The 27,792-nt window shown below is 38.9% G+C and overlaps 1 protein-coding gene across 1 annotated transcript; it reads right to left on the reverse strand.

The window, feature by feature from the left end:
• Positions 1–109: 109 nt before the first annotated feature.
• LOC139738721 (tRNA (34-2'-O)-methyltransferase regulator WDR6-like) lies at positions 110–27,295 on the reverse strand. The gene is made up of 25 exons (XM_071649358.1): positions 27,220–27,295; positions 25,351–25,452; positions 24,915–24,990; positions 24,299–24,571; positions 23,367–23,514; positions 22,283–22,489; positions 21,426–21,488; positions 20,742–20,789; positions 20,047–20,113; positions 19,212–19,371; positions 17,271–17,422; positions 16,651–16,766; positions 16,005–16,162; positions 15,336–15,519; positions 14,626–14,703; positions 12,898–13,086; positions 11,795–11,855; positions 11,187–11,252; positions 9,535–9,746; positions 7,066–7,319; positions 3,974–4,962; positions 3,282–3,347; positions 2,545–2,651; positions 1,428–1,495; positions 110–236 (listed from the first exon to the last, which is right to left on the reverse strand). The coding sequence occupies exons 1-25, from the start codon at positions 27,293–27,295 to the stop codon at positions 110–112; spliced, it is 4,047 nt and encodes a 1,348-aa protein (XP_071505459.1).
• Positions 27,296–27,792: the final 497 nt, after the last annotated feature.

Genomic DNA, 27,792 nt, shown 5'->3' on the forward strand with positions numbered 1-27,792 from the left:
TTGAAGTTATGTTTCTAATGCTTTGCTCATGAATCTCAGACATGAGCACTTCAATCTTGTCTTCATGAACCCTGAGATGAGAGAAACCCTGCTGGTTTCCTCTTCATGGTCATCTGTTCTGGAATGTAGGTTGAAAGTCCTGCAGAACCTCCCTGCCATGCCTGGATGTTTCCTTGCTTGGACTGGTCATCAGCTGGAGGCCTTGACCGCATACTACTGTGTGCACATTGCTTGACCTGTCAATATGATGTCGTGAAATTTATATATGGTTAGATAGATAAAAAGATTGAGAGATAGATAGATAGATAGATAGATAGATAGAAAGAAAGATAGATGAGTAGATGGGTAGATGGGTCATAGATAGAAAGGTAGATAGAAAGATACATAGATAGATAGATGGACAGATAGATGGATAGATAGATAGATGGAAAGATAGATAGATAGAAAGGTAGATAGAAAGAAAGAAAAGTAGATAGACAGATAGACAGACAGACAGACAGACATACAGATAGACTGTCAGAAAGAAAGAAAGAAAGATAGATAGATACTTAGATGGGTAGATGGAGAGATAGATAGATAGATAGGTAGATAGAAAGGTAGATAGACAGATAGATAGAGAGACATATAGATTGACAGACATATAGATAGACAGCCAGAAAGAAAGATAGAGAGAGAGATAGATGCACACACACATACAAAAAGGTGTACATGTCATAGAACCAATGAAAAGAATAATGCTTATTGTCCGATCTAAACTTTTCAAAAATTTCATTGAATACTTGGGATTATGATGGGAATGGATGCCATTCTATGCACTTGGAGCAAAAACTTGATTCTGGGTTGTGTATCTTTGTTTCATGTTGTCTCATACAGCAGTCAAGCCTGTGTCCTTCTTATTTCCACCCTCTTCAGTTGTGCCATCCAATGTAAATCGGATCTGTGTGGAGTACATGCCCTATTACTGATCTAAAATATGCTGAGGATAATCATGATAAACAACCTCTGCATTTCTCAAAATAGATCGGAAGCGAGGGTACTGAAAACAGAAAATGGCTTTGTCTCTTCAACACCAGCACATCCTCACAATTAACTAGGGCTCCTCTCGAGGACTGTCCAATTGGTCTAATTGTCTTGACAATTAGCTTCACAGCTTCACGCGCCCCCGTTATTTTTGTTTAAGAAAAACAGAAATAAAAATAAAAAATGGAGGGGGCACGGGTACCCCTTTTGATATTGTAAAGGCTCCCCTCCCCCTTTTACAGAATTCCTGGATCTGCCCCTAAAGGAGATGGCAATATTTTTTTTTTCTACGCATCATGAAGCGATACTGACATTTTCAGGAGGCCTCCTGCAGAATCAAGTGGAGTTCTTAGCTCTACATTGACTGATCAGGGAAAATGCTTTGTTGACATTTAACATAGACTCACGTGTCTTGCCATGCATCCATACCAGCCACATCAGGAACATGAATGAACTGACATGACTTCAGAGTGACCTACAGCAAGCAAAGACAATAAGGGAAAGTCATTGCATGTACTAATTGTGATCCATCATCATTATAAATTCTTGATTTTACTACTTCCAAATGCTATACTGGCAAATTCTCTTCACACCACACTTTGCAATGATGTATAATTCATGCTACCTTATTTCCAAAAACAATCTACATAAATGGGTAAGGTAGCTAGCCATTTGTATTAACAAAACAAAAACAAAACAAAACAAAAAACTCTAAAATTGTGTTAATCTTGGCTTCGAAGTTTGATGCATTTAAGTGTGCAGGAGATCACGTTTTCATAGTTATTTTCAAAACACCATGTTAACATGCTTCAGTGAAAAGAATAACATTTAAATTTCAAACCATTCATAGACAATGAAATTCAGGCGGAGACTGTTAGGATATAATAATTCTCAATTGTAAACTGATGTCAGAATCTGAATTTTCAGCAATATTTAGCAAAGTTTCTTGGCTTCCTACCAGAGGATTCTTGCAGAGAGAACATACAGAACTAGAGAAGCACTCTGAGAGCGCAGACCTCCGCCAAGCATGCAGCTCATTTCCACCACTGATCTTGTTCTTCCACACAGATCAATGATTTCCACCCATACGTACTTATAGCATTGTGTGCTGAAAGCCGCCCGATTTCCCAATATACAAGCCTTTGTTACATCATAAACCCTCAGCTGCACGGCACACCTCGCCCTTGCAGAAACTAAAGCACACACTTTAGTGCGCGCATGCAAACCTCAAATACGTGCAGCCTGAACTCCCAAGTTCATTGACCCTACCTGCCAAAATATCAAAAATCCTTCATAAATTCCCCAAAAATTCTCGGATCACTACCAAAAGTTAATCGTTTGTTAATTGTGTCATTCTCAACCTTTCCTGCGAGTTTCATCCAAATCCGTTCACTACTTTTTGAGTTATTTTGCACACAGACAAAGTAACTAATACACAAACACACAAACCAACGGTAACGAAAACATAATCTCCTCCCTTGGTGGAGGTAAAAATAGAGAACAGAATTAAAGATAAAGACTCACCCTCTGGATGGTCTGTAAACCTTGTCCAAGTTGTACTTCCCACCCATTCAGTCTCTGGTCCACAGACACCGACAAGAAGGCCAACTCCTGAGGCATGAACAAAAGACCTGGGCAACAAAAGAAAGGCATCATCCCCAAAGGATCAACGAATATTCAGCCTACCGGGGAGAAAAGGGGTTAGGGTGGGGCAAAGCTATGAATCCCTGGGAGAAACAGGATCTGAGAATGGAAGGGATTGTGCCATAGAGACTTTGAAGTGTTAACAGAAAAGCTTGGAGAACTGTCAATGGAAAAGCAAAACCAGAATGGCAAAAAACAAGAAACTCTTGAGAAATGAATGGTAGACAAAGGTGTCTAAGGATATATGGGTATTAAAACAAAAACAACAACAACAAAAGGCTATGAGAATGAAATATCAACCCAAGAAGAGATGGTAAAATATTCATCAAGGAATCTGCTACATCTTAACTGGTAGACTAAAGAAACACTCTTCAAATTGAATGTTTGACATAAGAAAAGACTTTGAGAATAAAAGGATGACAATAAAAAAAAATATGACAACTGAAAATTGAGCGATAGACAGAAAGGCTTATAAAATTGCTGAGTTATAACGAAAAGAGCTTAAAAAATTGAACGGTTGAAATATTTTGGAAACACACCAGTGACTTGGGCAGCATGTGCACTGTGTAGATGATGTACATCAAGCACAGAGCTCTGAAGTGAATGACCATCTATACCAAGTCTGAGTAAGCTCACTGTCAATGCATTGTCATCACCACCACTCACCACCAGCCACAAGTCAGCTGTTGAAATACAAACATTATTATACATGTACATTGCACTGTAAGGCTCTGTATACTTCAAGAGAAACTTGTTACGACAAAGATGCTGGGATTTGGGACCAACCTCTGGGCAAGAGACGTGTTGGTCTAACGCTCTCCCGAGCACTTACCCTTCACGGCACTTGCCTTGGGCAGACCATTTCAAATATCTTGAGATGTGGGAATTGCTGCAAGCTCAATAGTTAACACTTTGCTCATTTTGGGCACTTGGGCCTATCCTTGGGGTTCTGTAGGGACATCATCACAAAAGTATGAACCCCTTCCCCCACTGATAATTCCGGCCAAGTTTGGTCAAATTCCTGCCACTAGATTTCAAGAAGATGATACAAGGGTAAAACAGAATGGAAGCTAGTTATACATGTACAGGTTATTTGGGTCATGCCCTATATATAGGAACCCCCTACAGGGTACCACCACCAACACTTGTACAAACTACATTGTATAATTTCCTTCCCCCACTTGGTCAAATTACAGCCACCTGTTTTCAAGATTGCAAAAGTCACTCAATTTTGCATATTTGGCGTGTATGACTGATAGCTTGGGAGCTAAAATAAAGTCAGACTTGCTTCACACAAAAGAAATCTCACCTCCAACTTGTCTTACAGCCACGGCATTGACACCAGATTGGTGTGCCTTCCAGGACACAACAATGCTACCCGGGTGTCTGCTAGTCATGGGATGCTTGGGAGCAGCACTGCCCCTTTCAGGTGATGTCTCACTCAAAGGGAAAGTTCTCTGGCGGTCCACATCATCACTTTCTCTGGATTCTGGTTCATCATTTGGAGAACTTGATGGCAGAACATCTTTCAGGGAACTGCTTTGTAGAGTTGCAGGTATGTGTCCACATCCTGTTTGATCGACAGAGTTCGTTGAATCACTACTACAGGTATCGCTTGATGGATAGGATGTGGTTGTCATAGTAACAACATCACTCCCAGGTGGCCTGTCCAGAGCATCCTGCATCCATGCACATGGTGCATAAAGGGTTGAATCCTGCTTCATGTCATGAAGTGACATAGATCCTGTGACATCATTATCTAAAAGAGATTCTCTTGTCCTGTGGTCTAGTACTTTACTGTCATCTGAAAGACTTCTTACACTCTTAGTGCTCGTGGGCTGTTCACTAGTGGTGCTGAGGGGTTCCCCAGTAGTACTTATTTTCTTTTTGTGTTCTAGTGCATCTGAACCACAAGTCCTTGCAGCTGCATACATTTCAGCAGCTTCATCACTGTCTGCGAGCACGGCATCTTGCTCAATCTCATCAGATATATGTTCATCTCCATCTCCCTCTGCCTCCTCATCCTCTTCCTCCTTCTCCTCTTCCTCTTCTTCACTGCTTCCAGTCGGTCCCATGTGTTCCTTCACTAGAGTGTGGACGCCTCTCATATCCCATAATGCAATTCTCCCATCAGTACCTCCACTTAGCAGGGTTCTTCTATTACCGATGACACGTCTGGATTTATCCGATTCGTCAGAGGTCACCTCAACTGAGGTCACGCTGAGTAGACAGCAGTCGTGTAAGTTACTGCTGCAGAGAGGTACAATCTTGTTTGCACCTTCCTTGAATGCAAAAATCCTATCGCAATGAAAAAAAAAAGAGAGATAAATAAAAAAAGACAAAGTTCATGTTGATCCCTTCATGGAGAAAACAATGAGGATCTTTTGGCATTGAATTGACACATACATTGACATGATAGAAGAGAGTCCAGTTATTGTTCTTCACATTATTACTTCGATCATGTTAACCTATGTAATACATGGCCTAAAAATCTGTGGAAATTGCAGAATTTCGCTGAAGGATCCACAATAATGTGGCTTAAATGGCAACAGAAGATCAAGGTGACAATGTTTGAGAAAATAACGTTCAATAAAGACTTTATCTATCAAAAAAAAAAAATACATAAGCATCACATCCATAATAGTTCACAGCCATGCACAGAATTTTGTGACAAAGTGTATATTTGTGAACTTGCAGATCTGACACAGACTTTCTACTTGCTAACAAGGTGTGTGCATGTCTTTACAGCAATTGCACCTCTTGTAATCCTTTCAAAATGGCTCAAGACCCATTACTATAAACGATCCCCATTGTCATTCTGATATGTTTGTTTTTCATTGCAAAACTGGTGTACGTGAAGATAATAGGACATGCTATCAACAAATTCCAAAACTTTGTTTGTTTTAACCCCTTCAGCAATGCAGATTTATATAACTTTTTGCTCATGCCTCTAATGCTGCGGACTATCAAATGTTTTCCATTCAGCATTTAGTTTGAAATCCTCCTACTCTTTTGTGAAACATCACATCATTTTCATCAATTAACTGATACTGTGCAAAAACTTCCCAAGCAGAACTGTTCTCTGTGTAAAATTAAATCACCAATGCGCAAACACACATTCCCTGCATTCTACTGTGCAATTTACACAGAAGAGGTAACAGATATTTGCCTACATCTACCATGGCATCACTAAGACTAGTGTTTCTGTATTTTGGACAGAAGGTCAAGAGACATGGTTTCGGTCAAAGACCTTTCTCAAGCATCTAACTCTTCACAAAAATAAAAACAAAAACAAAAACAAAAACATATAATCAGAAAAAACAAATACTGTATACACTACATATTTCACAAGTTTCCAAAGTTACCAAACATATCAAAGTATAGAGTAAAAACTACCTCTCTATATATTTTGATATGTTTGGTAACTTGCATTTGTTGGTTGACTCACACTTTCATTTCGTTGCCCCGTCTTGGTACACCAGGTTAGAGCTTGCTGCTTGATCACCCCCCCCCCCTTCTCATGCTGTTTCTATTTCACTCTTTTCCTTTCTTTATCCCTCTGTTGCTCCTTATCTTGTTTGACTTTGCCTCCCTATTCATCCTTATCCTTCACAAGTTGCCCCCATGGTCCCCGGGATCATCACTGACCCTCCTCTGCCTTTTGTCTGTCCACCCTCCTGCTTTAATCCCCCTCCCTTTTACACTTGTTGGGCTCCTTGCCCATGACCTCCAACCCTTCCCATTTGTTTTCTTTGTTCTGTGTCCCTAGCTCTCCCTTGACTGAACTTGTTGTGCGTAGTCCTTTAATGAGATTGCTTTCCCAGCCTGTTTTCCTTTTTGTTTTCTTTGTTCTGTGTCCCTAGCCCTCCCATGGCTGTTCTTGTTTTGTGTAGTCCTTATATATGATTGCTTTCCCTGCCTGTTTGTCATTTTGTCTCCAACAACGATTCTGCTGGGATCGAAAGCTCAGGTCCCTTTTGACTCCATTGCTTAATATATAGCGTAAACAGTATCTGAGTGATAGATATCCAATAAAATACAAACATAGTCAATCAACTGCTACAAATATGACACCATAATGTACATCAAGGCTAAATTATGAATTTGATGAAGCAATTGTGTATGTATTATCTTATATGTTCATTGTACCACTACGTATTTTTCTGTATCATACAGACTTGCTGAAAAACAGCCCAATGGCTGAGTGCAAGTATTTTAACCCATGTTTAAATAAAACAAACAAACAAACAAACAAATTTGCAACTTGTACAAGAAAGTTAATGATTCTACATTGAGACTCGACAGCTGTGTGGAGGGATGATGCACACTGTGCACAGAATGGAAGTTGGAAGCAGATAGTTTGGGCTGAGAGGAAAGTGACTACATCTACAATCCTCTCACCGGAGCAATGCATCTGAGCTGGCGACTGCAACCATGACGACGCTCTCCTCTCCATCATCATCTCCTCCTCCTCCTCTTCCTCCTCTCGGATAACCGAAGACGTCCTCCCTCCAGACAGTCACCGCCATGAACCTTGTCTCTGGATCGAGCGCTGCATCCTTGCGCTGCGCCCTCTTTCGGGATCTGGCCGAGATCAGCGAAGAATGTGAGGTGAGGTGATGGAGCGAGCAGACTTGCCTCAATGTCCTCGGCTCCTGCAAAGAATACATGCATTCTTTCAGTCACTATAACTGTGTCCAAAGCTCGCAATAGTATACAAATAATGAATGTTTATGAGTGCAATGGACAGAATATTTCATGAGGTGATAGATGAAATGATCCATTCAACGAGGCGCAGCCGAGTTGAATGGATCAAACATTTCATCTTTCACCGAATGAAATATTCTGTCCATTGCACAAATGAAAAACATTATTTCTTTTATATAACGCCTAAAATAGATCCACGTAATTTGATGTTTATTAATTTAGACACAAGAGAGAATCTGAGATCGCGAGAGTGCTCACTGAGCACTTTACATTAGCGCGCTGTCGCATACACACACTGCAAATGCAAGCGTTTTACACGTGTACAGTAGTGTGCCCGGCTCTCAGCGAGCGTGCAATGGAGAAAATCATATGGATCCAAAATTGCATGGTAAATAGAGTCACAGTTGCACGGATGATGATGTCATAGTGAAATGGGCCAAATTATCATTGCCAAACAACAACATCAAATGACAAGGATCTCTTCAGGTGTTATACCGGGTGTCCCAAAAAAAGCGAAACGGTGGATTTTTAGTACCTTGCGTTCTAAAAGTGATACATTTTTTGACATCATCAGAAAGAGCATCTTCCGCAGAAGACCATGATACCAAAATCATTAAATTTGGTTCAGTGCTTTTTATTCTACGCCAATTTCTGTAAATGCAGTAATTTTCAAATTTTTGCGACTTATGAGATAATAATTTGGGTGCGACACGCGTTCCATACGGTGATTTGTGTAAGCTCGTTGATCCATGTCAACAAAAGATAACGCTTTCGGTCAATTCCATTGTGACTTATGGGACAAAGTGACATTTTTCGGCAATTTCAAACCAGTATTTTGAGAAAATAGTTGCATCAAATGCATTTTTCTCAGTTCATGGTTAGATCCATCATATCACAGTTTATGAAAACACCATACTTAGTTAGAAAAGTATCATTGCATTACGTACAGCAACGAAAAATTGCTGTCGTGACTTATGGGACATTTGAGGACCACCGTTTTTCACATGGGAAAGTAAGTTCTGAAATATTCTTACACACAGAGTCTCTGGAAAGATATTTTCTTTCCTGAATGTAGCAAAGGGTTGGTGCTTACCCTGAGCCAAGTGGTATGAATATCTACTCATTGGTACAGTAGCAGGATAGGGAAAACCAGTGTGACTGATGGGACACAAAAACGTGACTTACGGGACGCTATCAACTACCACATTTTGAGATTGAGAGAATAATATTTACTGATGCCGGAACAAGTTCTAGAACATCATAAAACCAATCTATGACCAAAGAACATTCAGAAAATAAGCCATCTGAGAATTACACAAGCTGTATTATGGTCATAATAGTGTATCAGAAATGATACATAAATTCTGCAAAAATTGGCAATTTTCATGAAAAATGATGGTTTTTCGGACATAACTCCACTCCACGTTCACCGATGTTCACAAATGAGGGATCAAAATATCCGTTGTGAAAGGCTACTTGGAGTAAACAATACCAGATCATCTAATTAAGCTTCATTAATCATCTATACTGAATAGTTTGATTTTTATAAAATGCAACCTTTCCGTGGAATTGACCTTTCATATTGGGCGCGCACACACACACACACACACATTTTTTTTCCTGGCCCGTGCCCAATGTGAAAGCTGTATCTTTTGTTGACGTGGATCACCGAGCTTACACAATATTCCCCATATGGATCGCGTATGGCACTCAAATTATTTTCTCACAAGTCGCAAAAATCCGGTGAAATTTGGCAATGACTGCATTTTCAGAAATTGGCGTAGAATAAAAAATACTGAACCAAATTTAATGATTTTTGTATCATTGTCTTCTGCAGAAGATGTTCTTTCTAATGATGTCAAAAGATATATAACTTTTAGACCGCAAGGTACTAAAAATTCACCGTTCCACTTTTTTTGGGACACCCAGTATAAAGGGCTTTCGTTAATCCTTCAAATCACAAGAACTCAATGCAGCTTGTCCATTTAGGTCTTCCTCACTTTCTGCAAATAACTGAGAGATCCGGTTTGTGACACGGCAAAGTCCACAAAGAAATGTCAATACCAGATAGTGCTGTATTTTTGTAAAATATTACTGATGAATTTAAATGGTATCAAGGGCAGAATGTCCCTTTCTGATCTATAAAGATTTACTTTTTTATACTCTCACCTGCTGACTGAATTTGACTTGCCAACAGTTGATGGTGAATCTTCCGCCAACCGAGAAGAGTAGGAGGCTGTCACCCTTGGACCAACGTGACTGACAGGTGGCTAGCGCCCTCACACTAGACACGTGTGCATGCAAACAATGGAGGACTTGTGACTCGCCCAGTGTCGCAGGGACTTGTGGGTCACTGTTGGGAACTTGATGTGGCGCTGAATTACAAGTCAAGGATATCAAAAATTCTTTCCTGAGAAAAATGGCATATACTTTTTCAAGTTTTCATTTTGTTAACCTTATACTGTGCTTCATTTACCAATTTGCAGCACACTGGACTGAGCTTTGTTTACCATTTGGCAGAGATATCTGGGAACTAACCGTCAATGAATACAGTATCAGAAAATCCTTATCAAACAAAGTTGCAGCCTCTGTTATTCATTCGTATGTTTTGTCTCGTATTGATTATGGAAATGCATTATTGTTCAAGGCTTCATCTTACCAACTGGCCAAACTACAGCGTGCTCAGAACTCTGCTGCTTGGGTCCTCAGTGGAACATCTCGCTTCTCCAGCATTACCCCAGTTCTAAAAAATCTTCACTGGCTACCAGTATCCAAGAGGATAGAGTTTAAAATTCTTATTCATACATGGAAAGCAGTACATTCTTCAGCTCCAAAATATTTGCAAAACCTTGTTTCAGAATACGTCCCTGGCAGAAATCTCCGTTCATGTAATAGTAAACAATTAACAGTTAAAAGAACAATCTCGACTCTCGGAGAAAAAGCCTTTGTTTCTGCAGCCCCATCTCTCTGGAACGCTCTTCCACTGAGGATCCGATCAGCAGAGACCATTGAAACATTTAAAAAGCTTTTGAAATCACATATGTTCGCATCTTGTTTCGATTGAATTTTCAACGAATTGTTCATTGGTGTGTATATCTCTACCTATCTCTTTCTTCTTTTTCAACCTTCTTATGTACAATTATGACTATGATGTATGCTATTCTTTTCATAATTACGTCCCTCTGCGCCTCAGAATAGGATACTAGATCGAAGGCGCATTACAAATGCTGTACTTATACAGATTATCTAATTTGCCTGTTGATCACTATTGTGTCACCTTGGCCTTCCTGTTGGACTGAGGCACGCTGCTACACCAGAGTGGGCTTGCTAACTTTACAACTAGGCTAAGTTTGGAGGGATTATTGATTGCTGATGAAAAATGTAAGTACCTGGGCACATGAAGGGTTAATTTCAGGGAGAAGTTTTCCTTGGTCATTCACTACCCAAGTGTTCATTGACACCTTTTGAGCAACGACAGATAATTACATCTAAGTAAGAGAATTTTGTACTGTAAGCACTGTTTCCTTTTTATTGTTCAAGTTAGAAACTGAAATCAAGTACCAGTTATGTGCACAAACCATACATAAGTGGGCATGATTGTTTGTTCGGTAGGTAATCATTAATAGATATAGCACACTTGAGATTCAAATGCAGGTTTAAGGTTTGATCTGGTAAAATGTGTGTATACCTAAGTGAGCAGATGAAATTATTATTTAAAAAAAAAAATCAATGAGAGAAACACTGGAGGGGCATTCCTCATGTTGACAGTCAAGGGCTAGATGTTTAAACAATGCCGCTGTTCATTGAAAGGATACTTGTGAAAGCTATGATGTTGACTTTAGTATCTTCACTCCCAGTAGCACAGATGTGATAGCTCTCACCTGTATACACACATACACACAAGGCAGACAGAAAAAGTTACTGGTTATAGGTATGAAAAGAAATCAATTAGGTGAAACACACAGATATATGCATCAACAAAATAACACTTTCACCGATCAAAATGAACAAGACAGAACTGCCAGAATTTTACAAGGAATGAAGGCATAACCTGACAGCTGCAATTAAGGCAAAAAAAAAAAACGCATATGAAAGACAACAATCCATAAACTTCATTTCACATACCACAGTACTGCTCTAGCAGTGCATCTACAAGTATACATTGAATGATATAAAAAGTAGTTGTATTATGTGTGCATGTATATGTCTCTGTATATGAACATGTTTACCTGATACATGCAAAAACTCTGAGGAGAGGTCCATAAAAGACTTCTTCCTTTACTGTCTTTGAAACACAAAATGTTTTCCAAAAGCGTTTAGGCGTTACAGTCTCAGAATAATGTGGTACACAGGGGCTTTAAACAGCGGCATACAAAGATTAAATCACAGAGCATACAACATCACTGGTGACTCAGTTGCTTACCTGCAAAACAGACTGTTTTCAAGAATTTAATACAAGTTATTTCTCTCCCATGGACGTCATTCTGCAAAATGATAAAGAATAGAAATGATTCTATTCTTCGATACTTTTATCATTTGACTACCGGTATATAAGTTCTCACACAGGCATTTGTAAAGTGTTATACATAAACCAGGGCTCGACACTAACGGTGGCCCGGTGGCCCGGGGCCACCAAAAATGAAAGTCGGGCCACCAAATTTCAGAAAAGGGCAAATTTGGTGGCCCACCTCGGGCCACCAAATTTTTTTGAAAAGTGTGTCAATAAATTCGTAACTTTTTGCGCCGGAAATGCATAAATGCATGCAGTGAGTGTGCGGCTTATTAAAAAAAAATTGACTTTTATCAATGTTTTTTTTTTTTTCGGGCCACCAAATTTTTCTCTCGGGCCACCAAAAATTTGAAATTGAGGATTATGGTGGCCCCATCGGGCCATCGAAAAATAAAGTTAGTGTCGAGCCCTGCATAAACTGTACACCATCATCAAAGTACACAATGCCAGACAATGTAGCTCAAGTCTATTCACTTTCTCCATTTCAATCAAAACAATATCTGGAACGAAACAATCTACGATGAATGACGAAATGATAGCCTAAGCATAGAACGAGAGTAAATGTACATTAACAATGTATGCCAACTCTAGTCAATCAGGTTTAGAATTTGTAGCCCTCTCTTGAAACCCTCTTGATATCTGCACGTGTGATTTATTTACTACAGATGTCTCCATAAAAATAAACAGATAATACTGACACTATCGTCTCAAGTCTGTAAGACTTATTATGACTAAAATCATTTTTGCTCTTTAATATGGGATGTGGCTCAATGTGACTACAAATCACATGCTACAATCTATCACTATAAGAAATATCTCACATCAAGTGGGCTAAATTGAGCTCACTGTATTTCAGCTCGAGACTTCTTAACCCGTTAAGGACTAGTCCCGAGTATACTCGGGCACGTGCTATGGGAAATGCCTGTTGTAGCAAAATCAAACTGTAGTCAACAGGTTAAGTGATAAAAATTCCCCATCCATTCAACCGCAATGTTCCTAACTGGGAAGACACAAACCTTAAGAAGTTTCTGCTTCTGCCAGGCTGAGGAAGGCACGCGGCTGAGGAGGAGCTGCTTCATTTTGATGCAGGCAAACGTCGCAGTCTGGTCGTCAAGGAGACCAAAGTCCCAAGCTCTGTGCCCTCCTCCGCAGTCCACACGGAGGAGGGCCTCATTGCTGCTGGTGCTCCATATCACAAAGTTCACCTCAAGAAGAGGAAGACAGACATTACCAAGACATGTTAAAGGGATCGCATAGTTTTAATTGAGATCTAATTTCAGGTTTCTAACACTTTATGGTGAGACAATGAGATACCTCCCATGAAATATGAAAGAGCATGTAATTCCAAGAGAGATTCAACATTCATTTGATGAAAATTGATTTTGAAAAGGCTGAGATTTCCAAAACAACGCAATCCTAAGAAAAGGTGGGACCCATTTTTTATTACAACCACTTTGTTTTACTTTGCTTTTTGATGTCTCAGCCATTCAAAAAGTGATTTTCATCAAATAAAGTTTGAATTCCTCTTAAAATGGTATTCTCTGTATCATTTTATGAGTGGTTTCTTGGTATCTTGTAAAAGGTTAAAAGTCCAATCCTCATCGCCATCACTACTACACCATCCCTTTAACCTTAAACATTTTAAATATTTATTACCCTTTCATCAAATAACCATGAAAGAGTTAAATATTATAAACCAGAATGATTCCTGAAGCACAAACACAACATGTCTCACTGATTACTTACGTAGTCATTCAATTGTTTATACCAACACCAGATGAGACAAGAAACTCAAGTTGCATTGAGTTCATTAACGGTGGCTTAACAGAGAACTCATTTCTAAAGAGAAGGCTGTCAAAAACAAAACAAAATTTGTATCACAGAACAAGGTCTGTGTCAGAGGTCATAAGAACTGCTCTGTAGGTTTGTGATGAATCAAATAAGAGTAGCAAAGGTTATCATAAATCTGATGTAGTGAATCACTTCTCATGGCATTCAATAGCCCAGTGAATATCAGAACTTCTTCTGATATAACTACTACTGTACAGTGTTTCAAACATGCTTAGGGCATTTATATGATGTTTACATACATTGCAGGAGTGCACTGCTGTTGCATTGGAAGATGAAGCAGTGTAATATATTCATGCCTGTTAATTGATGGAAATTGTGACAGCTGTGGTAAATTAACAAAAAAAAAAAGAACAAAAGGAAATTGAACAAGCAACACTGCATAAAATCGCCAAATGAAACGTAGATATTTTGTCGTGTGCATGGCAGATTGTCGCTAGGCTGTGGGAGTGAGCATAAGGTTAACAACATTCTTTCACAGCGGCGGATCCTAGCATTTTTTGTTAAAACAAAAGAAATAAAAAGAAAAATGAGGGTGCATGCACTCCCCCCCCCCCCCCCCCCTCTTAATTTTGTAAAGGCACCCCCTCTTTACGAATTCCTGGATCGGCCCCTGTTCCACATGCAGGGAAGCATGTTAACAACATTCTGCCATGCACAGAACAATTTAGTGTCACAAATTGATGTTTTCTCCGGTATATATGTTTAGCTCTCCCCTGACGGAAAAGGTGTGGAAGGTGAAAATAAGGCCAGATCTGCACAGGACAGATGACAAAAACATCAGTCACACACCCTGTAAAATTCTGCCATCAAAACACAATATGGAACATGAAGATGAGAATGAATAGAAGAAATAACCTTCAAGGTTGTTCGTGGCCTGCACATACAGTACTTACAGAATGAAAGCCAAGTACTAGAATATCTCCTTCATCTGTGAAGATTAGTTTCTCAAGCCAGTCAAATCCTTTGTACACCTTGAGAAATCAACAGAAAAGATGACTGATAATTTGTTTGCTTGCAAGGATCAACCATTATATTACAACAGTCCACTGGCTTAATACAAAGCAGTTTCTTAACAAAATTTGATAAAATGCATTTGGCCAATAGCCATTGATTGAGGATATGCATATAAGCAGAGCTTCATTTTGATTTTTGATCCCCAACCTCTGAGACAGCAAACCCTAAAATTGAATCGGACAAATCATATTTCAAGATTGATTACCTTAAATCACTGGGATACACAGAAATTTGTGGCATTCTCCTAGAGTTATTTCATGTTCAAATAAAATTTTGCAATTCCACAGTGACCTTTGACTTTAATTGCAATGATCTTGATCTCAAAATGCTTCACTTTATCTGGAAGAATGGATATGTGCGTGGTGGAAGTTCTATGTTTAGACATTCACATAAACCTGGATGATCTCCTCCCCCCCCCCCCCAAAAAAAAAGAAAAAAGAAATAATAATAAAGAATAAAATAGATAAGCAATTTGAAAAAAAAAATGATGCCTTTGGTACCATTTTGGGAATGATAGTTTAGCGGTTGAGAACGAGAAGGAAAGAAAACAAGCTGATTAAATAGCGTAATCCATGACACAGTAGTCAACCTTATATGTATTCTGCAGTCTGAGCTCCCCGCTGTCGGCAATGCTGATCTGGCAGTAAGTTCCGTCTCTTCCCGTGCTGTACAGTAACCCTTCATGGAGACAGATGGATGACGTCCCAGACTTTCCATGGAGCCCTGGCAGGGAACTCACTGGTCCTACTACCTGCAAATAGCAATTATTGCATCTATCACTTCAAAAGTGTTCTGACTACAATATTGCATACAATTCGGTGTGAAACCCCTTTTAGAATGATACCCATGGGGTACATATTTGTGCAGAAAACAACAACAACAATGACACTACAACAAATGAAAAAAAAGAATAATAATGATAAATAAATGAATTACAAAGAAAAATGTGCTGGTTGAGATTTCAAAACTTATTCAAAAAATTGTTGAAAAAAAAGGAGAAATAATATCTGCATTACTGTATATGTTAAATGTCTGTGGTTGAAACCATTTGAAGAATTATGATATAAAATCTAACTTATGGTGACAAAATATGGGGAAAAATTCAATTCTTGTGGTAAGTAACAGTATGGACAGATATGACTTGACAAGGAACACACAGCACATGTCATGGGCTTACAACTCACTTAAACAACCCATTCGGCACAAAACCGTAGCTGCTTCTTAAATAATAATCTCAACTACCTCACTGGGGTTGCACTTGTAAAGATGCACTGAGCCTCTCCTGTCGCCGCAGACCACTCTGTCGTCATCCAGCACAACAGCACAGGTTGCCCAGCGCTGACGACAAGGAGGCAAGGTGAACTGTGCATGGGGAATCATGGCAAGAGAAGCCAATGCGGAAACCTTCCACCAAGTCTGCAGTGGAAAAAGAAAAATACAGATGGTCAGATTATAGTGTGCAGCCAGATACAAATGTAATACTTCTCTTCATATCTAATCATTACATTGCCGTCTTTGCTTCATTCTTGTGAGAGATGATAATAGGAAAGGATTGACATGCGAGTTTATTACTAAATGGCTTGCATAACTTAATGTTAATGCTGTAAGTCAGAAAACTTTTTTGCATCAAATATCTTCAAACAAGCACTTTGTCTCATGTGTGTTTGGAAGGATTGGACAATCTGTCTCTCCAATGACTTTTCAGCCAGCCAACTAAAAACAAATGGTTCGACTGCAGTTGAGGATCAATTTCACCTTCAACTTTCTGCCTCCTTCTCCATATGATAGATTCTGCTTGTGTTGTCAATGAGCAGGCCAGCATCTTTAAATTGTAAGATCACATCACGGGTTGCATTATGGTAATAATTCACAGCCACTCTCTAGTGGAAATGACATTAATTTACCAGGCATCCATCCATGCCGGAGGACATCAGATCTTTATCTGTTGCCCAGGTAACACTCATGACTTTCATCCCATTGGTGCTGGTCTCAATCTCAGTTGTTGGTGTATCCTGAGAACCTGGAAGGAGTAGGTACAAAGCTTTGTTTAAGTGATTCAAAGAAGTTTTTGGCCTTGCAGAAAGTCGTGGCACAAATCACAAATTTACATAAAGGTAACAAAGAGATAAACAAGACCTGAGCTATTAAAAAGTTTGTTCTTTATTTCATGAAAGGGAAGGGGTAGCATTGAGAAAGCTCATCCTCCACTTATGTGAAATTCCCAAAGGCAGTAATTGTGGCTCCCTACCTATATCTTTCACAAAAATTTTTATATTTGTTGCATAACATTATTCAAGGCTTGGATTCCTCACCAGGGCAAAACCTTTTGTAATGTTTTGCCATAGCTATAGTTGTTGGTTGTGCAGCAGAATGCAAATTATCCAATAAAACGAGCTTTAAAGGGGCAAAACATTGCAATATTTAAAACATCAGCATATTTCATTACAGTGTGAACGGACAGCATGAGTATGACAATGTTTGATGTCACAATATTGTGCAATGAGAGTGGGTCTAGGGTACCTACCAAACCGAATGACCTTGATGGATCCTTGGATGTTACCGATGGCAACCAGTGGAGTAGAGGGTGCAGCAGCCATGACGTTGTATCCTTGGTATTCTTCATCATGCATTACCAACCTCCAAGCAGTAGTGGAGTTTGACCAGCTACAGATGTAACTACAAAACATAACAATACAATCTTACCTTCATACTTTCTGGAATTATTATCATTTTCTATAAGAAAGTTTCATGTCACAACCTTGTATATGTATGGAAAGAATATTAAAGCACATAATGTCACAATGTAAACACTCTCAATAGATGTGGTCAGACAGGAAAAAGATCAAGAAGTTTGACAGGGCTGGGGATATATCCCTAGTTGGAGAGGGAAGTTTCACAAGAGGTTTCGCAGGAAGTTTGCGGTCACACTGGCAAAACTTCAAGATCTTAAAGACTACGATCTTAACCCGATGAGGACGGTTTGATTTTGCTACAACACGCATTTCCAATAGACCTTGGCCCAAGTATGCTCGGGACTCGTCCTCAACGGGTTAAACTTCTCAATCCTTTGCCAGTCTGACTGCACCTATTGTGTCATTACATCACATTTTTTCTAACTCCTTACTCTGCTTTGTGAGCTGATTGGCACACATGCTGGAGAGCTTTCGGCACCAATTGGCACAGATGTCTGGAGACCAATTGTCAATGAAAAGAGATTACTGTATACGCTATAATTTTCGCGTACATAAATTTTCGCGAATTGCCGCTGTCACACATTTTCGCGAGTGGTTAAATTCGCGATTGGGGGACCCGAGAAAATATGAAGTGGCAAAGAAAGTGTGAATTTTCAACTTACTAGCATATAAGAATGATACTAGTTATACACTGCATGAAAAAGACTTGCCAAACTCTGCGAACTAGTAAGTTAGAATTCAACATTTTTGAAGTGGTTAAGTCCATCGCACTAGATTTCTGATGAGTGGTCCCCTTGCGATAATGGATTGGCTCTCTACAGTATTCGTATAAGTAGACGTGGACGTGCGTAAACAAGCTTAGCCAGTATGGTCTGTTCGGTAAACCGTGACATGGTATTCTAGTACTGAAATGTTCGTATCATCAAGGCAAGGGATTCATATTGGAAGGTAATATTTTCGCATGTTGTTAATTTCGCGAATAGCTCCCGACTCACGAAATTCGCGAAAATGAAACCCCCGCGAAATATATAGCGTATACAGTACCTAATCCCTCTAATCCCTATTGTGTCACCATGGCCTTCCTGTTGGACTGAGGCACATATTGGCTTCACCTGAGTGGGCTTGCTTTAATATCTACAACTACTGGTAGGTCAGGTTTGGATAGATTACAGAATGCTGATGAAAATGCTTGACAAGTTTGGAGATGAGTGCTTGGGGACATGAAGGTTCTGAAGGCGTGACGAAGTCAGTGTGTACTAATCCGCATCAAACAAATTATGCACTATTATTCAATAAATGGGTTAGTATGGCGACATGCTTCTGGTTTATATTTTGCTGTATCCATGCTTACAATTGTATATGATTATGTCTTCTGTAAAGTTTCAAGTATGCTTATCTGACACTAGCGAAAAAAAAACAACAACCCCAAAACAAAACAAAACATGATGAAGGTAATGATGATACACATATGGAAAAAGGTATAAAAAATTATACTCATATAAATGAAAGTCACTTCTAAGAGTCAGTCTCTAATTCAGGACAAAACATTCACACAGACAAGAATGAAAATATTTGAATTTGCATCCTTTTTTATTGTTTTGTAAGAAAATGTTAAATTCCATTTTGAAATACACAACCATCATAAAAATATACAGTCACCGAAAGAAGCTTGTGGGTGTAAGTCTCTATATGTGAGATTTAAAGTGGTACGTCTGATACCACCATGGAGAAACATATATTCCAATGATGTCCTCAATGACCACGATGCTTACCCTCCCTGTGTCATCACTAGGAGCTGTTTGTCTGACGTGATGACAACCTTCCTCGGGATGAGCTCCGATTCGGAGGGACGGCCATTGCCATGGTAACCAGGATTTTCTGCAAGATGCTTTCCTTGCGTTTGAATCTCGATTGTCTCAATAGCACAGTTAGCTGGAAATATTCAGAAAAAGAGGAATAATTACCCTCATGTCGACATGATATATACAGTCCATCTAAAAGGTAATGAAATAACACAAGTACACAGGTTTTAATCTTCACTAGTACCGTACACCTAGAAACATTCGCAGCGTGAAACTTTGCAAATTGGTGACTGGCATTCAGTGCAGCATGTAGACAAAATCTTTCATGTGCATTTTACGTTTGCAAATCTTGGCTCCTCGCAAAAGTTTTATGCACATGAAAATTTCTGGGTTTACAGTAAAGATCTATATGAATGAGAGACTATGACTGCTTCATATGATTGGCACAATGGCAAATTGACAGATACAATATGTTTGAAATATGTTTATTCAGAAGAGCCCAAATTGAGTTCAGAATATGACAAAAAATTCTACATTATCAATCCCATCCATCTTGCAAACAAGTTTTTTGTGATCATGAAACAGAGAACAGCATTTATATTGTTATGGTTTATGACTTTCATTTCACAACCATTATATTTCTGATTTTGTGATGACTCATAAATAGCAAATGATGAATGTTTTGCGACAAGGGCATTAGTACTGGTGCACACTATCTGTAAAAATGTAGTACGCTGTTATTACCAGTAGCTGTGGTGTGGTGACAAAAAAATAAATAAAAACAAATGAAAAGAGAGGAACTCACCAGAAGGCTGAGATTGTTTTGTCTTCAAAGGCCATAGTCTGATGCTTCTATCCCCACCACCTGTGGCCTGGGTGAACAAATGTAATATCTTGTGGCATCCTTTATACAAGTATGTAATAATCTGTCTTTTATTTATTCATAGTTTGTTCTAGTCGATCTACCGTAAATTGATATGTCTCATGAATAAACCAAAGAACTTTACTATGACCACTAACTCTTTAAAAAGCATGATATGATACAATGTACCAATAAATTGCATCACAACAGTACAACCTGCAATCACACAAAATTTTAGAAATAAACTTTGACCCTCTCAATTTCATCAAATCCACTGTAAAATTGAACAAATGTTTTATCACAGTTTAACTATAACTGTTCATAAAAGGAGTCAGAATTTTATCAAATTGCCAACACCATCACATGAATGGCCGTTTGTAAGCTTTTCACCACGCTGTGACCTATCCCAACATAATTGTTAATAAAAGTATCTAGAATTTTGTTGGGTTTCCTACATGATCATATGAATGACAATGTGTAAACCTTTTCCCCTCAGCTGTGACCTTTTACCACATGCCCTTTCAGATTTTCAGCAGGCATTCAGCGAGTCAAACAAGGAAACTTAAATCACACATATGGCTTCAACCATTACCAGAGTGACAAAAAGTGACTAAAAATGAAAGCATTAATATACTTACAACATATGATCCATCATCACTAACAGCGAGACTCCAAATACTCTTCCCCTAATGTTAGAAAGAACGATTATGCAGAACATTGATATCAAGAATGATTTCAAGCAATGTTTGATATGTAATAGCTACAAAATACATGTATGTCTCTTGGTTTTGAACATGAATATGAAAGAAATTGTTTACGTAGACTGTCAAACTACTCACATTCCATTCTCCTGCACTCTACACAAACAATTCAGATGCCCCATTTCAGTTATCTGGCAATCATCACGTAACCTACAAGAAAAACACTGTACACATGAATGAGCCTAATGTGGAATACACATATATACCTCTTTCATGAAAAAAATCATGTTGATGACTTGAAAGTTGCATATTATTTGCAAATAATTAGAATGCACAAAGAAACATGTAACAACGATGATGATGATTATAATCATCATCATCATAATCATCATTGACTCATCATATCATTATCATGAAGACCAACAATAGTAACTAATCTTCATAGAGTTCATAAAAGTCCACTGAACACATATTCAAACTTACTAATTAAAACTAAAGATCTGCTTAAGAGTGAACACCTCAGTTGTTACTCAATCATTCTATCCAACAACACAAAAGAACATTTAATATATTCTTTGCAAGTTTAGGAGCAAATAAGTGTTCTTGGGCTTTCATACAAACCTTATGACTCTTTATTTTCTTGATGATTCTTCCATTCATGTCCCAGATACAGCACATGGCGTCCTACAAGAATATGATTTTTAAAAAAATAATCACAGCCTTCATTAACACCTTTACTATGTCAAAACTGTAAGCAAGACTTAATATCAATATTAAAGGTAGTTCCATACATATAAGAGTACACTTTTTTTTTTCTGAAACGGACACTCCTATTGTTATCAATATCGACTTATCATTTAAGCCGTGTAGCTATGATGATGTGTGATCACTATGTAGATATTTTCCAACACAGACAGACTGCTAACCTCAAATGGCATCGTCACGTTTTGTTGCCACTGATCTGCATATGTCAAAGAAGTCTTCACCACAATAAACAAACAGATACAGAAAGAAGTTGATACAGTGTTTACCTCTCCTATAATTTCAGACATGGTCATTATAACAAAAATCTTTGAATACACTGGAATACAGTAAAATACCATAGCTCAAATCAAAAGCAATTACCCAGGAACATGCCAAGTACAATGTAAATGAGATATTTCAAAAGACATTTCCTTTGAATTCACAGATTTATTTTACAAATATCTTCACTGTGTTATGATTGGCTGCAGCATAGTTAAGATTTAAAGGATAATCCAGTGAAAGTATTGAATAGCGAGGAAGGAAACAACGTATTGAAATAGAAAAGCACAATTTCTATCAGTCAACATATTGATGCTTTGCTAACCATACAGTTGCCAACAGCATCACATAAAAAGTTGATCTTTTTCTGTTAAACCCCCATCCCCTGTTCTATTAAATAATTCTAGATCAGTTCAGCCTAGCTCTTTGTGAGGACACTAGTCGAGAAAACTCACCTCTCCAATGCTAACTATCCTATCTGCCAGTGTCTTTGCTCGCCAAACCCTGGCACTGTGTCCATACAGTTCAAGTTGGGCCTTGCATGGCTGGTCATCCAATGGTGTGGTTGGACACCTGTAAGGCCAAAGTCGTATGCTGCGGTCATCTGATACTGTGGTCAAAATTTGCAGCTCATGATTGTATGTGATGTCAAATATCACGCCCTGTAGAATCCAACAGAAGTTACAGTTAGGCATGGTTAAGGGATATTAGCTGACAAAAATTGTAACATAGAATTAATTTTGCACAGTCGAGCTTGTAGTTCATCACTCTCTGTTACTCATGTATTTCAATGTACACAGTGAAACACAGTGTTACCGTAAAACATATTTTGGCAGCATGAAATTTTTGCAAATTGGAGCCGACGGCCTTTTTCATGGCATGAAATTTCCACCAAGTGCCTCTGGCATTCAATGCATATAATGTAGAGAAGAGCCTTTGCGTGCACTCTAATATTGCCAATCTTGGCTCTCACAAAATTCGCAAAATTAATATACACGCGAGATTCCTTGTTTTACAGTAATCCGTGCAATTACAACTGAGGGCATAATTACTAGTATGTAATTGAGTAAATTTCAGTGTAGTAGGGCATATTTTGTTGTTGTTGTTGTTGTTGTTGTTGTTGTTGTTGCTGCTGCTGCAATGAAGGTATTACACAGAAAGGGAATGGATGACATAGCAAACCAACAGATCAATATAATTACGGTCATGGTACAACAAATCAAAATTAGGCAGTCAATGAGTATCCAAACACAAAAGTTACTCTTGGTGACAAGGCATTTTTGTATGCTGCACCAAAACTATGGAATAATCTCCCTTTGTTTGTAAGGCAAGCAGCTACAATTAATGAGTTTAAGGTCAGGTTAAAAAGTCATCTCTTGAAGTAATGTACACTGTATGTTATGTTTGAATTATAATGTACACTGTATGTTATTTTGTAATGCGCAGTAGAGTATATTATTATAGTAGCTGCGCAATATAAATGTCCTTTATTATCATTATTATTATAACTTTCCCCTTCTCCCTTAAGGTAATTTTTACCTGATGGCCTTCCAGACGATGGTCAACAATGACTCGGCCAGAGTCGTCTACTGGGCCACAGGGTCGCCAAAGGACCACCTGGTTGAAGACTGTGCCTGCAGCCAAGACCAGGCTAGACCACGTCTGACCGATAAATCTTGCACTGTATCTGGATTCACAAATTCAGGAAAAGTTGGTTTCTGATTTACGCAAAGTTGAGGAAACAAAAGAAAAGGGGCATGATTTCTACTGGAGTGGATCACAGATAACCTCATGTTATGCATCCTCTAACAACACTATGTGAAGTATGCATAAGTAAGTAGCACTGCATCATTCCACATCAAAGCTGACCTCCTTGTAAGCTTATAGATACCATGCCATGTATTACTCAAGTCAAGCACTTTACAAGAGTTGGTAAATACTACACTGTCCTTCACATGACATTGTCACAAATGCAAGCACTCAAATTCTCTTTGATACTTGATCAAAACACCATCCCCAATGAATATTCAGAATTTGACGCAGACAATTTGATAACCTGGACCTTCCACAGATTTGCTCAATCTAGAATCAGTCAACTGCAAATTAGATATAAGTAGAAAGGGTAATGGCTTCACATCAATCTGACATTTCTTTGATTAGTGCAAAAGTACTCAAACATTACCACACAAACAATTGACCCTAATCTTTAGTACTGGTATGTTCGAATCTAATCGGTATATCATATTATTTGAAAAAATATATATATATTCCATAAAGTGTTACTATCACATTCTTAGCGGTTGACCTTCAAATTTTGACTACTGACCTTGCCTTACTACTCAGTAGTTGAAATTAATGTTGATGATGCATCAGGGGTTAATTTTAGGCAGCTGGAAGTATAATGTCACATGTTAAGTGAATCTTTGTGAAATGGTGAAAAAAATTCTTGCACATCTTTTTGGAAAGGATACAAAATGCAGTTTTCCTGGCAGTGAACTATCTTGCTGACATGCCTACCATCCACATGCCATAGGAGCACTGCATTGTGGGCAGTTGCTACGGCAACAGCAGAGCCTTTGATAAGGGTCTCTGATGATGATCTCCTCCTCTCCTTCTGAGAGCATTCTGGGGATAGAAGAGGGTCAGGACCAGTGGTTCCCAGCTGAGCATCCTCATCAAAACAAAGCCAGCAAACATCCCATATCCAGTCTGACACTTCATAAACTTCAGACACAATGGATACACTGCACAGGGCAAAGCAAAAGAAAATAATTAAACAAAATACAATAAAAACATAAACAGAAGAAGAGAAAAACATGCTAAATGTAAATTTGAATTTGTCTTACCTGAGAAGACTATGAGATCTGTTACAGGTACTTGATTCATGTTAGTGTGGGGTAGATAATGCTGTGCCCTCATGTATGTAGTTTTATCCCAAAGCAACTTACTGACAGTGACTGACAAAGGTCTGTAAATACCAATAGGAATGTAAAATCAATTTGTGAAGATTCCAGATCCATGATTATCAAAGTTTGATAATCATGGATCTGGAATCTTTACAAATTAGAAAGGTCTCCTTCCTCTCACCTGTTCTTGTTCTGGAAATCTATTTCAACAATACCTAGTGCCTTGTGTCCAAATATGGCAAATATGTTTTCCTTGCCTGCAGTGAGAAGACAAACAAAGACAAAAATAGTTTAGGGAAAAAAACAAAAGATGGACAACTTTTTGCATTCATTACCGGTATTTTGTCTTTTGAATTTTCAGATCATTCATAAAAGAGCAGACATGCGTGTAAAGTCGCACATTCATGACATGACAAAATCATGTTAACTGACAGCCTGTCTGAAGAGACCATCTGTCTACAGAGACCACTGTTGTGTTTCCCTGATTAGGCTGACACTATGAGAAAGGCATTCTGTTTGAATCACCTCCAGTGCCTGTTTCATGGCTCAATGTCTTATCATGTAGGTCATTTCAAGATTTCAAGTGTCTACCGAAGAAAATTTCTTGATCAGCTTACATCTCCTGATGCCATGGATGACTTGGTGGGAGAGTACTTTCAGGCTACTGCGGGAGGACTGTAGTGATGATATGTCATAAACATGGAGGTAAGGCCCTTCACCTGTTCGCAAATAAGAACGATAGGAAAGAAATACTATGAAGAAGAGACAGTTGTCAGGTAGCATTTCTATCAATACAACGAAATATTGTGCATCTGGACATATGTGCTGTGGTGTAAATGCACAATTCTTATCTCTCAATATTCACTTTTTCGGACATCGATCACAAAGGAGGCATATACATCATCGCATAATCTGACCTGATGCCACAGAGCAAGGAGTTGACTCACTCACTGGTGCATGTACATGAATGGTGCGTTTACGTATGACAACTTTATGTACATTCTTCATGCAAGAATGCTATGTAAATGTGAATATAGAAAGTCAACATAGACAATCTGCATGATCATGTTTGGCATGTAAAGCTCTGTTCTGCAACATGTAGGGAATTGATATCCTCCTGTGCAAAAATAACAATGTTACATTTTTCGAATTGGTTTTTGGGTTTTTTGTGGGGGTGTGTATGTTAATCTTAATTTAAAATAAAATGACAACTCTCTAATTAAAAAAAATTCCAATTCATAGTCTAGGTTCTTCTTCTTCTCCTCAGATACTGTCCAGCATCCCTATGCGAGGGCCAACCAGACAGGGGGTACACTGATGTTGATAGCGTGGAGACAGAAGTTCTAAGAAGCTAGCTGCTTTACTCTTGGATGTAGTGAAGGGCTGCTGTTTTAAAAGTATCCTTGCTACTAGTAGTGTTGGTGACTGCCGATGGCAGTGCGTTCTACTCCGTGATATCTATACACAGCCCTGTCACTGTACACAAGTGTTGCTGTGCTGGCGCACAGAGACGCTGTGCAAAGCACAGCGTCTGGTCAGGCTAACTATATGATGGTCCTTGGTATGAATGAGTTCTTGTAGCAGAACAGGTTTTTTATTTGTGGCAATTGGGATGTAGCGTGTAGAAGGCGACTTTTGGAGAACCCTTTGGACTGGAAGCAGGGCTTTCTGTACTAGGATGGATGGGCAACCCGCAAATGACAGAGGAACTCTACCTTCGCAGTCACAAAATTCAAAAGGGTGTACATAATTTTCACATACTTTGAGCAATATAATGCCTCCAAGACTGTTTGTCAACTGTCAAGCCCTTAGACTAGCTCACCAAAATAGGGCAGGAATATTAGGATAGCATCATATCCTGGCATATTCCTGGCTGGGGCTCATATTCCTGGGGTTCAGCTCCTCTGACCATTCTATGAATGATGTCCATAATGGATGAGCTCCTGGCCTCTTTGCTTTAGATTTTGAAACACCAAAAAACAGGTAAATTTAAAGAAACACATGCTAGAGTATAGAGCAGGTGTTGACGGTCGATAATTCATATGCCATACCATCAAATGCACAATTCCTGACTGCCGACCTGGGGGGCGTTCCATCAACGAGTTCGTCGGAGGTTTTCACCGACAAATTTGCTATCAGCCAATCAGACGCAAGGATTTCAGTAGCTTTTGACAGTTGTCAGTGTAAATCACTGACAAAAAGTTTCATGAAACGGTCCCCAGATCTAGATCTAGATCTAGATCTAGACTCTATTAATAGTATTATAGCCATGATAATAGAATCTTACAGTAAATTTACAGTGTACTCTAACTGCGACCAGCCCGAACGCAAAGCATAACTGTGTACAAGGAGCGCCCCGGAGGAGTTAAGTGTACTCATGCCATCATACTTGCACATCGTATGGTATAAGCGGAGGCCTGGTTGTACCACACGAATAATAACATTTCGGACTAAGAGAATCACATATTTCCATTGATTCATCTCACCGGCAATGACAGATTCTCCTGCTATTTCTAAGGCAGTAATTGTTAAGCTGATGGCACTCGTGAATGAGCCCTCCATGTGATCATCACAGAATTTACAATAACGATGAAAACGGTGATTTGGTAGCCACACTTGTGCACTTCACTTCATACTACTTCATGATCACCTCCATGCCAGTGCTCTTGCTTGCGGGTAGAATACCGAGGGCGGAATAAGCGCATGCATAGCTGTTTTTGCAGTACATTATAGTATTTTGGAGCCTGTCAACTCAACGCTTGCCCCGGGAGTTTGTAGCAGACAGACCACGCAGACAGAGCAGAGCTCTGGAGGTGGGAGAGAGATTCACTCCTACCTCCTGAGCTAGACAGACACAGATAGATAGATACATGATCAGGATAGATAGATAGATAGATAGATAGATAGATAGATAGATAGATAGATAGATAGATAGATAGATAGATAGATGGTAGATAGATAGATAGATAGATAGATAGATAGATAGATAGATAGATAGATGGATAGATAGATAGATACTGATAGATAGATAGGTATAGACAGACATACATAATTATAGA

This window comes from Diadema antillarum, unplaced genomic scaffold (genome assembly GCF_040938485.1).
Source record: "Diadema antillarum isolate AM-2024a unplaced genomic scaffold, OU_Dant_1.0 seq00000766_RagTag, whole genome shotgun sequence".
Lineage (NCBI taxonomy): Eukaryota > Metazoa > Echinodermata > Echinoidea > Diadematoida > Diadematidae > Diadema > Diadema antillarum.